Source organism: Oreochromis aureus, linkage group 4 (assembly GCF_013358895.1).
Source record: "Oreochromis aureus strain Israel breed Guangdong linkage group 4, ZZ_aureus, whole genome shotgun sequence".
NCBI lineage: Eukaryota > Metazoa > Chordata > Actinopteri > Cichliformes > Cichlidae > Oreochromis > Oreochromis aureus.
In genome coordinates this window covers 20,596,800-20,610,521 of record NC_052945.1, presented here as the reverse complement: position 1 = coordinate 20,610,521, position 13,722 = coordinate 20,596,800, and the positions used below count along the sequence as shown (strand labels likewise).

Here is a 13,722-nt window from a genome sequence, read left to right as displayed (position 1 = left end):
TATCCAGTAATGTAGAATCAAACCATACAACACAGGGGAAAGGAAATCATCCAGATCTAACCAGTTTCATCCAATTGGGATATATGTTTTTAGTAATTGTGGTAGGACTGGTGAGGAGTTAGAGTGCAGGGACTTCAGGACACTTCTTGGAAAGACAACCAAATGCACTAATTCTCCGAAGGCAAAATATGCAACATTTCAAATGAAGCAAGCCGCAGCATGCAGATGTGAACCAAACACAAGGCAAAGCAGCCAATGCAAGGCAAGCAAAAACGGCAGCTCATGCACCATCCAATAGGACCGACTGCCAATGTCATGTGACATACAATAGTGATGTCACTGTCAAATAAGAGCAGAGGGTGGTTCAAGGACCAACAAAGGTCATTACTACATAGGTGAATTTCTTTAGGTTGCCATTTTCCACTCTCATCAGACTGAACACGTGACTAATAAACTGTACATAGTTTAGCAGATAAATCTATTAGACTGCAGGTTGAGATGTGAAGTGCTCAAAAGTAACTGGTAGCAGCACATGCAGGCTTTATTCAATTACTGCTTACATTGCATTGCTGCATGTTTGTGTGTGTGTCTGTGTGTGCGAGTTTTGTGAACAAAGGGTTTCTGCCAGTGGCATGCAATGGGCAACATGCATCACTCAGTTCTTCCTGCCACTGTCAAAGCTTTGGATTTAATATGTTGTTACTAGAAACACTCTCCCAGCAACTTTTATACATATATGTGGATAAATTTTACCATCTACTCGAGTTTCTAAAACACAATCCTTTACAAACTGAATATCAGTGTTAAGTAAAGGATATATTTCAGCACACGCATGTAGAGATATACAGTGACTAGCTGGGAGATAATAAACGCAAATGTTCAAGTTGAGGGTTCGGGGTGATCATAGCAAAGCAGTCAAGCAAACTGTACACATTCCAGAGCCAGAACGTTGGCTGGGATGCAGCTGAAACACATGCAGTAAAATAAGATCTCCAAAAAATTACAAACCATCTACATGTGGATGTTGCAGAGTTATGGTTTATAGCAGCAAATTTTTGGATTATTGGTTGGTTCGAAGAACAACCAGACAGATTGACCAAGCCAGTTGTCATGGGTGGACACAGAGGAATCATAGTGCATTTTGATTGGATGGAACCACAGCAAGTAGTAGGTGTTGAGGGGAGAAGGGGATTGGAGAAGTAGATTACAGTAGATCGTCGTTAAGTTTGAGGACGATTTAAAGAAAGCATGTGAAAAGATAAAAACAAGAAAGAAATCAACAGTCATTCAAATTAGCACAAAAGTAAGTGTCTGTAGATTTTACACATTCATAATGCTGATACCAAGAATCAAGGCAGCATGAAAAAAGAAAATACATGGATACTAAAAATCCATGACTGTATGTCAATATGATAATCAATTTGTCTCAGGAATATTTTGTAGAATTTCAACGGTGAATAAAATCTTGAATAGAAACAATCAAGACCAAATTAGCAAAGATTCAAGCTCGGTACCAATTAATAAATAAATAAACTAATAAATAAAAATAATAATAATAATCAAGAGCTAAACAAGTCAAATCAAACCAAACTCAGCAAAAGAAGATTTTCTTATTTCCAGGCAGGTAGAAACAAACAATACAACACAGGGGAGAGGAAATCATCAAACCATACTCAGTCAATTGGGATATATATTTTTATAATAATGGTAAGAATGGTGAGGCATTAGAGTGGAGAGACAACAGACAACATCTCTTTGAAAGACAAACCAAATATGAAGCAAGCTACAGCACTAAGATGTGACCCACATACAAGGTAACCAAAAACTCATACACCACCCAATAGGACTGACTGCCAATGTCATGTGACATACAATAGTGATGTCACTGTCAAATAAGAGCAGAGGGTGGTTATAATAATGTAATGTTCGCAGTGTAGGTGGATTTTCCACATAGTTGAGGCGAGAAATATACAGAGCATGCAGCCTCCACTTATCACGGCTTATATTGCATTATTGAATAAATGGTAAAAAAAAAAAAAAAGAAAGAGAGAAAAGCCTTTTAGTAGTAATTGTTACATTGGCTCTTGATTCTTGGTTACAGCTGCAAATACTCTACAACTCTGACTTCAACATTATTGGGGATAGTTTTTGAATTTCTTCTTAAATTAATTCTGTCCAAGAAATGGCTTCATCTCCTAAATACAGATTATGTATTCCTATCAGTACCATCTGTTATTCAGAGTTCACTTCTTACGCAACAAGAGGCTATTCTTAAAATATGACCCAACAATATACAAAGAACATTTTCACCAAAGAGTCAAAGTACCAAGCTTCAAATATTAGCTTTAGGTTGAGTGTCTTTGATTACCTGCTGTATGTAGATTTATATGAATGTACTATTTTTTGGGTTCTACATTAAATACCTTTGTCTCAGACTGTCAATAAGTATCTAAAAACACTGCCTCAACAACTTTGCATTGCCTACATATACAGCTGTACGGCATCTGAAAATAACAATGTCACGTTTAAATAGATTTTTAGGATTGAACAAGTGTTTCACAAATGATGCTCAACCCAGTTTCATGCATCACATAATAAATGCACTGACACACAATTTCATCTCCTTAATGGACATAGTGAGGTAATACAGCATTTGAAAAATTTGAATGCAGGTCCTAAATAAACCGAATGAACTCATTTTGTTTACTTGGTTCAGCGTGTCATTACAGGCAATTTGGTGCAATATTTAGCAAAAATGTAATGCGGCACACCAAATGTAGGGCACTCATTCATCATTGATATTAATATACCCATAATGTTGTTGATGCTGTTGTTGTTTCAGGTACTTCTGATGCAGTTGCAAACTGATGCACCCACTGACCACCCTGATATTATAATAAACTAAAAGGCTGCTTGGAGAGGCTATGGCTCACTATAGGTAATCAGCATGCTTCCTGCCTTCCTGCCTGTCAGTGGCTCGGCACTGGTTGGCTGTATTCCCATCCCACCAACTGGGACAATTATATAAGACTTTCAAGAGATGCTCATGCATGACTGAGCAACTCAACAGTGGCCTCTAACTCATGCTCTCTCCTTACTCCTTGTCTTGTCTACTTAATGTTTTTTAGATGGTGAGGCAGATGTGAAAGTCCACAAACACATTCTGAAGTTCACCAAACAAATTCCTAAGTCATACCTGTTTAAGAAAAAAACATGCTAATGTAATATCACATCTGTTTGTTTCCAGTTTGACTTTTCAATGCAGGGATGTAAAAACATACACATCTGTACAAAACCTGGTACTTACCCCAAGCTCAGTAACGAGGATGTCTGTAATGCTGCCCAGAACTGTCACACAGTCAAAAATATTCCAGGCATCTTTGAAATAATTCTGTGATCAGCATAAGAGAGAGGGAAAAAAGAAGTACAAGAAAGCGAGAGAAAGAAGAAGAGACGAGACAGGGACAGAGAAGAACAACGAGCAGGATGAAGAAGAAAAAAGGAGGATATGAGGTGACATGAGGCGAGAGTGACACAGAGAAAAGCAGAAGAACATTGATGTGGCAAGGAAGCAGACGAAGAGTAAGGCGGGGAAGAGATAAAGATTGACAGAGAAATTGAGCAACGCAACGGGATGGAGCGCAGACAGATCACATGAAAATAACAAGCAAAAGGATGTGGCAAGGTTGAAGTCATATTTAAATGAAAAACCATACCAAGGAGAAAAAAAAAGTAAGAAGTAAAGAATTAGAAAATGAGACAAGGACAGAAAAATACAGAAGGGGAACAAGAAAGTGGAAGAAAACAAATGTCAGTGTAGGATAGGAACAGGAAAGAAATTAGATAAGACAAATTGACCATCAGTGAAGGGAAGCTGGAAAGATACCAGCAGACCAGGGACACATTGTACTGCATCACAAGGCTATAACATCCATCAAACAACACATACAGTACAGCAAAAACCAATCTGAATTTCTTTCAGTTTCAAAAACTTTTAAAAACGGTATCACAGCCCTCTATTTATAGATATATGTGCAAAAAAAGTTTTTTCAATCTATATTTGATTAGAGATGTTTTTAAAGCATTCTTTCAATAAGTGGGGACACTCAAAACAACGAGTCGTGTAATACTCGGGACAAAATGCTAATAAGAAGCCTCTGCTTCTTTGCTTACCCACATATTGCCTGGAGCCAAATTGTGCATTAGACAAGTGGAGGGACCAGGGGAGAGCAAGGGAGGCGGATATTAAAATAAACCACTTTGACACACACACACACGCACACACACACACACATGCACGCACACACACCTACACACACACGGACACTGATATCTCAGAGGGCTGGGATTATGTGTGCTTACGACACGCCTAATACGTACATAAGTTTATCCATGAATCAGAGCTGATGCTGTCTACTCACCACCCGCTCTCTAATCTTTGCTTCTCTTTTGGCCGCCTATATGTCACTCACTTTCATTTTTTAGGTTAATATATTATAATCTCACCTCTGTCCGTTATCACCTCCCATTCATCGCCAAACTATCTTGTCTGTAATTTTTTCTCTCATCTGCATCTTTTGCCAATAAAATAACTTTATCGCAGATTTTTTGTAGCTTCTGATTTGTTTAGATTTTTTGCTTTGTAACTGGAAAACAAATCATTTGATTATTGCAAAAAATCCCAATAGCATTAGACAGTGTAATAAATAGGTTGGTGGAGAAAGTGGGGGATACAGGGTAATCTAGTTGAAAGTCAGGCCCATATGAAGAGCTGTTTTTGGCTGCAAAGCTCACCTCATAAAGGCAATGTTTCAGTTTTTTGTTTTGTTTAGTATATGGGCATTCTGTTCATTATAAATGGTAAAATTCATTCAATACACAAAAAACGGCATAACAATAAAAATGTATATATGTTCTCATTGGCTTCTCGTATTTTTACAGAGCAGTACATCGTCGCCACACATAAACCCAGAAATACTCACTCACCAGTGCTCCAAAGGCGATGATCTTGAGTACACACTCCATGGAGAAGAGGGAAGTAAACACTATGTTCAGGTTGGCTAACACAGTTTCATAGGTGTCAGAGGCTCCGTAATACTGTAAACAAAAACACACATAGGCAGTACCTCCCTCAGAAAAGCAGAAGTATTTGAATCATTCCAAACTAGTGAGAGCTGCTTGTATCTTTTTTTAAGGCGCAGGCAACAAGAGCTAATGGTATAAATTTAGACATTAAGTTCAGCAACTCGGTGGCTGTCTTGGTGTTTATGTTGTTCTGTGCATTACTTATTCCTTGTTTGGGGCTTGCAGACCTTTACCTTCATCATCAGCACGATTGTGTTGAGCGCGATCATCGCCATGATGGTATACTCAAATGGCGGTGACACCACAAACTCCCACATACGGTACTGAAAGCTTAGCTTGTTTTGTGGCATGTGGCGTGTCAGAGGCTTGGCGTTGATGGCAAAGTCTATACAGGCTCTCTGTCAAAAACAGCAGAAAAATACATTTTCGGTTTGCATCGTGCCTTTCCATTATGCAACGCTCCAGTTTCTGAATCCTCGCTCACCTCATTCTTTTCTAAACTGTAATCTTCCATCATCTTGTCCCCTTGTTCCTGGAAGGTGATGATAATGAGAGCTACGAAGATGTTGACGAAGAAGAAGGGGAAGACCACGAAGTACACCACGTAAAAGATGGACATTTCCATCCGGTATCCCGGACTTGGGCCCTGATTCTCGTAAGTCGCATCGACTGAGTGTTTCAGCACCCTGAAGTGACAGTGAAGGATTGTTAGAGGTTGTCGATATCCACGCTTGCTCTATTTATGAATGAATATATTCACATATAGGCTACTCACTGCGGCCACCCCTCTCCAGTAGAGACAGTGAAGAGGGTGAGAAGGGCCCAAGCCACATTGTCGTAGTGGAAATCGTACTTCTTCCACTCCCGCTTCTGCGCCCTCACTTCGTTATCACGTTCATACACCAGATACTCGCCTCTGAAATACACAGAATCAGCACAAGGACTGAAGGGAAAAAACTTATAAATGTGTGCATTAGGTATGACACAGAGGATGGAGAGGAGACACTTTCATCTTTAAGGATTAAACCAAAAGTTATGCAGGTCACCAGGACATTTTCACAGCGCAAGGTGAAAGGAGTAGGGTTTTTTTCCTGACCTGCAGTCGCGCTCAAATTCTTTGGATTCATCAGTGCAGTAAAAAAAACGCCCCTTGAAGAGCTGCACAGCAACCACAGCAAAGATGAACATGAAGAGTAAATAGACGATCAGGATGTTGAGCACATTCTTCAGAGAGTTCACCACACAGTCAAACACAGCCTGAGGACAAAGCAAGAGAACAACGTAATATTAGGGGGGTTAAAGAATAATAGATGATGGTAGATCAGGGTGTAATCTGTATAATTTCCTTGGTTGTGGTTTTTGCATTAAGGTAGATTTCATCAATAATCTGTGTAAAAGTGAAAATTAAGTAATGGAGTCTCTTTGCTGTGTAAGCGTACCTTGAGTTTGGGAAGTCGTTTAATAGTCTTTAGAGGTCGTAACACTCTCAGTACCCTCAGCGACTTGATGGTGCTGATGTCTTTTCCCTTGCTGTTCCCCCTACACGTGTTTACACACCAAAAACAAAGAAGACATACATGTACACACAGGAGAGTGAAAGTTACAAGTCTCAGCAGACTTAGTATACGCAGCACATGAAAGCCTTAGTCCTCTCGATTCCAAAATGGCGATGGGCAGCCATTTCTTGATGGCATGTGCGTCCGAGTTAACTCAAAATCAATGAGTAACTGCGTCTGGGTTAAGTGCATAGCAACGCATGCAGCATTGCTATCATATTACGCTTTAGCCTTATTCCTAAGTGTGAGGATAACATCGTAGCTACATGCTAGAATTAGGTGGGGATTTATAACTAGAGTACATGCTATGGGAACAACTGATATCATTCCTGTCTGAATGCTATCTCCCTTGTGTAGTGTTTTGCAATGTATTTCAATGCCTTTCAAAAACACTAAAGCCTCAGTTTGCCCATGCGCAGTTAATGGTGAAATCTGTTCATGCTGCATTGAAACCTTGCTTTCCATGCTGCAGTATTTCTTCTTTTAAGCAGCAGTTTGAGTGGTGGAGAAATTTATTCTATAGAGAGACATTTAGAGAGAGAGTTTAGTTGTAGTCTCAGCGAGAACAAAATTGTATTCTGTTGTAGGGCATTGAGTAAGAGGAACAAAGCAAAGGGCTCTTCTGCTCGTCGCCGTAAATGCGTTAAAAGTTTTAACACATTTTCAAAACGCCTTCAATTTCAAGCGTATGCCACAATTTGGTAGTGTCGTTGTGCTTAAAAATGGGAAAGACTTTTTAAATGAACAGCCAAACTCTCTCTTGATGACTCATCCAGTTAATTTCTATAAGCTCCAGGATTAGCTTGTTTCACAGCATTGTTCAGACAGCATGGAATCTTGTCTTGAATGGTTTTTGGCCAAGACAAAGATTTTATAAAGCATTTTCCAATGAAATGCTGAGCCAAACCTCTCTTTGTTTTTTTCACTTTGGCAGTGTAACTTTCCAGGTACGTATGCCATAGAGTGCTAAACTACAATAGACCTCTAAGGCTATGTTCAGACTAAAGACGTGGCAGATTTGTTCCTTAAATCAGATCTCATGATCAGACTTTCCTTATCTTCAAGTGTTACAGTCGGATTTGTGCTTCCAGACATTACCAACCTCTCTTTATGGGTTTCTGTGGTAACGCCATAGGTATCTCTCTAGCTATAGCAAGTAGCTTAAGATCCCTAGCTATTTGCTAAAGCTTCTAAGGTGAAAGGTGTTGTTGTCCAAACTTTCTGAATAGGTTTCTGTAATCTAGACATGTCAAATACTGGATTTGGGCTGGCACTGTGTACAAGGCTGTAGGAGCCTAAAGAAACAATACAGGAGTTAACTGATGCTGACTTTATGTAAACTGGCCGCACTTAGTTTCATAGAAAATGTTACTGTAATTCAAATGCCCTGATTTTAACAAATCCTCACATATCCAGTGTACAGATCAGGGTGAAGAGGTCACTGAAAGTGATCCTTAGGGGGGCAGCAGCTGTGTATACAGCTGCCCGTGTCTTACAGCTGTTAGACCAGATGGCAGACTGGTGGTGGCTGTGTGTGTATTTGCACACAACCACCACTAATGTGTGTGTCTGCATGAGTGTGTGTGTATATGCAAATCACTGTGTCTGTGTTTTTATCCATCTTTGGTTAAAAGTTTCTTTCTTGATCATGTTCGTATCCATATTTATTGAAATAAAAATGTGTGGAAAAACCTGCAATTAAAGCACAAATATCTCCTTTGCATCTGTTTGAATCAGCTGAGGACCTGACAAAAGTTAAGATGAGGTTTAGTTGTGTTTGAGTCCGAGTTGTTCCATGGTGAACAATGGATTAAAAAAAAACGAAAAATAATATAGACAGATACACATTTCAACTGTGACAATGGATGAATGAGAAGGAAAGAGATGCGTGATCAGAGAAACAGATACCAAGAGTGCAGAAGAAGAAAATGGGGAGGAAAAAGCGAGAGAACTTTACCCGCTGCCGCTGCTGCTCGTAGTCCGAAGAGAGATATGAGTAAGAGGTGAGAACAACAAGACAGAGGAGACAAGGTGGGATAAAGAAACAGAATGGGACACAGAAAAGGAAGGATTTTGAGGGAAACATCCATATGAGAGAGAAAGGGGAAAAAAAGAAAAGACAGAGCCTTCTCTTGTTAGATCAACCAACCTACCCACAGACTCCTCTTACCAAATAACAAATACACATTCAGATAATCTCTTACATTCACAATTTAGGCCCCCCCCGCAAAAAACTCTGCTTGATGAGTTTGCAAGATTTCAAATGCTAACTACTGCTACTCTTAAAATCATCTGTAAAACTTCATGATTAACAATTAAATATTCAAATTACTATTATTAAGGGCCAGCAAGCCCACATATAAACTCATTTCAGGCACATAACAGAGCAAACACTCCCTGGTGAAGAAAAAAATCTTAGAATGTCAAGGTGCGCTTCAAGGCAAATCAAACTTGATTAGTCATCATCTCTGACTCGAAAGCCTGTCTGGATCTGAAACTCAGTCTGACTGCAGAAATATGAAGGACAGCTGCATAAGTGGTCCAAGACACAGCAGCCCTCAGACCAGAATAATTGGATTAAGGGAGTGATAAACATCTCCAACAAGACTTCTGATCGCTTCAGGAGTGCTGTTTGATTTCCACCAATTGAATTAAGGTACTGTCTGGATGGGTAGGAATCTTTTCTTACTGGTTCCGATCTCCCATCAGCCATTAGCACGATAAACCTCTACTATACTCAAATTGGGCTTGTTTGTTTGGTTTTTACAGATTAAGGCTACATCATAATTCATACTCAACATTTCCACTGGATGAATTTGGTCTTGCAGAGAAGATACACAGAGAAAAAAATTCAGCAGTGAAACAGAAAGAGGTTGGGACACACAGAAAAGGACAGGTGGGGACAAAGATCTCTGTATATACAAACAGACAGACACAAATTCAACTAAAATGAGGGGAAAGAGCGTTGGTTAAAACACACACATATAAAGATGATTCACAAAGAGTGAAAGTCTTGACAATGGATCACCTCTACCAGAACCGTGGAGCACCTGCCATGTTCATCAGTTCTTAATTCAGCTGGACTTTAACAATGTACTACGGCATAGTTATAAAGTGAGCAGATAAGCTGGACAACCTAGTTTATGTTAGATTAAACTGAAACTATTTTAGCACAGCAGCATGCAGGGAATTTGAAAGCTGGAAGGTTTTCATTAGTTGACATTATTGGTAACTTGTTGGGTTTAACTCTTACCCACTGGTGGGGATAGACTGCTGGAGGCACAGACCTGAATCTTGGTGAAATGATTCATGACTATTCCCAGTGACTGTGCCAACATTTCTAACATTTTTGCCATAGTTTCAGACTTCAGTAAACAAAACACCAAATGACAAAAAAAGCCAATTTCTCCATTTAAGCGTGCAGAATATTTTCTTCTGTATATCTGGAGAAATACCCGTGAAAGTGCACTGTTTCACAGACTTTTCCGAGGCCAGAATGATGACAAAAGTAAGTACATTTTGAGTGTTGTGATGTATGATAAAAAGAGGTGGAAGAATGGACACAAAGTGCAGAGGAGGAGCAGTTCAGTAAAGGTGGCATAAAAGCAAAAAAACCCAACTGTCTGAGGAGCTCTGAGGGGACAATGTCACAAGATATCATTCTGGGACTATGAAAATCCAAGGACTCATCTTTAGTTTAAGTCATTATTCAAGTGTCAGTTTTATAAAGTCAGTAGTTTAAAATGTATTAATTTATTTGTATCACCTAGCCATTCCCATATTAATTTGTAGTATATAGTATATCCAAGAGGCTCCAAGTCCACCAACTTCAATAACCCAACACAGAAGAATGCTAGGTGCCTTATAATCCAAGTGTCCAAAAGCTCATAGCAGTTTAAGCTATGCAGGTTTGCTTTCAGTCACTTCCACAGTAAAAACAATATCCAGTGTCTTCACATATTGCAGACCTGTGTAAAAATCTATGGTATATCATTATCATTAACTTGAGAGCACAAATATATTATACGGAAACATATCTATATATATGTGTATTATATCCAAAACATGACATCACATTAAATGCAGACTTCTAAATCTATAAATTGCTTTATATTCTCACAAACCATGCAAAAGCAAAATTCATGCTTTGTACCCAGCATAGCACTTATTATCTACAGCCTAACTCAGTAATCCACGTGTAGTTGTATTTTTATCTTTACAGCCATGCAAATCAAGTAAAGATTAAAGTACCTGCTTTGTCGTAGAGAACGGTGTTGAGATTTTTGGTGACCTGGCTGGGGTTTGCATGGGGCCTTTTACTTTAGAACGCCCTGGGCACTAAAGGGTTACAGGTGCAAAGGGTGGTCCTCACCTCTCACATGGGGAGGTAGATAGGGAGAGGATGCTGGGATCTATTTTATAATGTGGGAGTGTTTATGTAGAAGCTGGAAGGAGCTTGAAATAGGAGGAGCTTAAAAATGAAAGGACTGCAGGAGCAAAATGTGACCGTGAGAGAAATGAAGTAAGAACATGGCCAAAAAAAAAGAGGAAAGGTCTTTTGCACTCTAAATAAAGGTAAGACTTGGGTTTATGGTGGAGGATAACAGGAGACAAGAGAATGAAAAAGTGCCAAGAGAGAAAATGTATGCGAGTGAATGAAAGAAAAGTGTGTAGGATAGAGAAAGTAGAGGCCAAAAATCAGCCATGGTTGAGTGAAGAAGAACAGGGGACGCTGTACTCCAAGGTACCAGTGAGAGGGGAGAGGAGCGGGAGAGGAGAAAAGAGAGCAGAGGGGGAAGCAGGAGGGAGACTTACGCTAAGGCGTAGGCGTAGGCCACCAGAGCACCACTAACCACTATAAAGTCAAGGATGTTCCACAAGTCCCGGAAATAAGAGCCCTGGTGCAAGACCAACCCCAGATCCACCATCTAGAAAAGAGACCAAAAACAAGGACCATTACAGCCTTGTTGTTTATCAAAAAGAGGAGAATGTTTGTCTCAACACTGAGGAAAAATGCTGATTCTTCATTTGTCTCACCTTTACTAACATCTCAAAAGTAAAAACTCCCGTAAAGACGTAGTCAAAATAGCGCAGAACCTGCACAAAGAAAAAGTGAGCATATGATGATTTTGTATTTTAGATGTCAGCCGCACACATTTTTAGAAAGATATTAGAATTGAATAAGTGCAGTGTTGCACTTATTTTTTAATCATCTGATATTATATTATTAAAGAAGGCAGTACTTTAAACTTAAACTGTTTACTGTGCATGTGTAGTCTGTGAGTTTGTATCATTTTGATGAGTCTGAACACAGAAAATCCTGAATATTGCGTGTGCCACTTAATTGTCTACCCACTATAAAACTGTCAATAATAATTTTAAGTGCTGGATTTATACATTCTATCTCATACTCTATAAAGTTATTTCATTTACTGCTCAAACCTCCACGCATGGAGGGTTAGGGAGATGGCAAAAACAACCTTGAGAGTAAATACAAAAAATAATAGATAAATTATATGCATAATATTTTAGTTGCCAAAAGAAACAATAATACATGTATGATGAATTTCTTACATCGTTTCGAGGGGAATTGGGCCAAACAGGGTCTTCAGCTGCCAGGGCAATACTGCTCATTGCAATGACCAGCAGGATGCACATCTCAAAATAACGCAGGGTGCAAATGTAATGGCATGCTCGTCGAAACCTAGGAGCAGACAAAGATATTTGGTTTTCTCTTGCATTAATGCAATGCATACCATTATGTTTAATTTGTAAGTATAATCAAGGCTGTTGTGGAGGCTAAACAAAATTTAAATCCCTCTCAAATACTCAACTAATGTTTAAACAGCTCTGTGCTAATGTTTATACAAACTAGACCTGCTCATTTGCTAAAATTAGGCTTCGTGTCTTCAACAAATTTTAGCAAATGACCTCTTTTCATGCTATGCCAACCCACAGTCTAGAATACATGACATAATGACTGAGCTTCATTTGAAATAGTTTTTGAGATAGTGACAGGCAAGTCAATCTTTCCATCAGCACTGTGGGCAATTGTGGGACCACAGTAGAAAAGCTAAAGTAAAGCAGGGTTTACCCAAATATCAATCTGGGAATCCATCAGTTTGTCAGTGGCCGGGCAGTGGCAGTCTTTTCTTGGTTTCTGGTGTAGCTATCAGGATCAGATAACTGATATGTGGTTCATGCCTCTATTTTCCATCCATTGGGCAAACCATTGTAAGGTACAGACAATTTAATAGACTGCTAAATCCACACCAAACTGCATCAAATTAACTAAAGAGGGAAGAGTAGCTGTCTAGACACTAACTACCTCCTTCCCTACCCTCAAAATATTATACCAACAATCAACTTTATCTCATACTTCTGGATCAAAAGTCAGCTACAATGAAGCTGACTTTTGACTGTGCAAAGTGTAGGCAACAGAAAACAGCTATACAGCTTTAGAGGAGTGGAGATATGGACATTACTTTTTTTCACTGCACAAAAGGACAAGAGCGTGAAGGTAAAATGGAAACTGCATCCATTATAGTATTATACTGCTACATCTCTTTGCAAACATCTGCACAGACAGCATGCTAACGCAAAGCTAGCCAAGAATGATGATAAAGCTGAGTGCATGTCGACCCCAGCCCAGCAGCCAGAGCCTGAACTTCAACAAGTAACAAAAGCAGTGATGAGCAGTCAGGCTTGCAGCCTCTGTTTTGACCTGTTCATGTTTCTCATGCTTTCAAGTCTGTTTGGGCTGGTTTTCATCTTTGCTTTGTGTTGTTTACTTTGTGTTCATACTTAAGGAAAGATGTGTCCTCATTAGGACAGGGATTTAGCCAAAGGTTTATATGGTTAACTGGTAATTATGAGACAATGTGTTTCAGTTTGCATTGTGTGCTTATACTACGTCTGCTAGGATGTGCATGTTCTTGGTAATTGTTAGTACGTATCACTTACGGATTGGTGGTTGAGAAGATGAACATGGAGCTATATGGAGGCATGGGCCTAGGCCCTCCTTCCCCTCCTTCCTCATCATCATTTGTAGGAGGTGGCAGAGGTTCAGTGTTGGCATTTT

General features: G+C 39.4%; 1 protein-coding gene across 1 annotated transcript in view; it reads right to left on the bottom strand.

Moving 5' to 3' along the window:
• LOC116329204 (voltage-dependent P/Q-type calcium channel subunit alpha-1A-like) overlaps positions 1-13,716 on the bottom strand; it is a 37,550-nt gene extending 23,834 nt beyond the window's left edge. The window contains exons 1-11 of the mRNA XM_039611447.1: positions 13,605-13,716; positions 12,216-12,345; positions 11,679-11,738; positions 11,457-11,569; positions 6,525-6,624; positions 6,182-6,342; positions 5,861-6,001; positions 5,570-5,771; positions 5,319-5,483; positions 4,987-5,097; positions 3,308-3,391 (exon numbers count right to left, since the gene is read on the bottom strand). Coding sequence (XP_039467381.1) covers positions 3,308-3,391; positions 4,987-5,097; positions 5,319-5,483; positions 5,570-5,771; positions 5,861-6,001; positions 6,182-6,342; positions 6,525-6,624; positions 11,457-11,569; positions 11,679-11,738; positions 12,216-12,345; positions 13,605-13,648 — 1,311 coding nt within the window. The 5' untranslated portion in view covers positions 13,649-13,716. The remainder of the gene's footprint in view (positions 1-3,307; positions 3,392-4,986; positions 5,098-5,318; positions 5,484-5,569; positions 5,772-5,860; positions 6,002-6,181; positions 6,343-6,524; positions 6,625-11,456; positions 11,570-11,678; positions 11,739-12,215; positions 12,346-13,604) is intronic.
• Between the last annotated feature and the right edge of the window lie 6 nt (positions 13,717-13,722).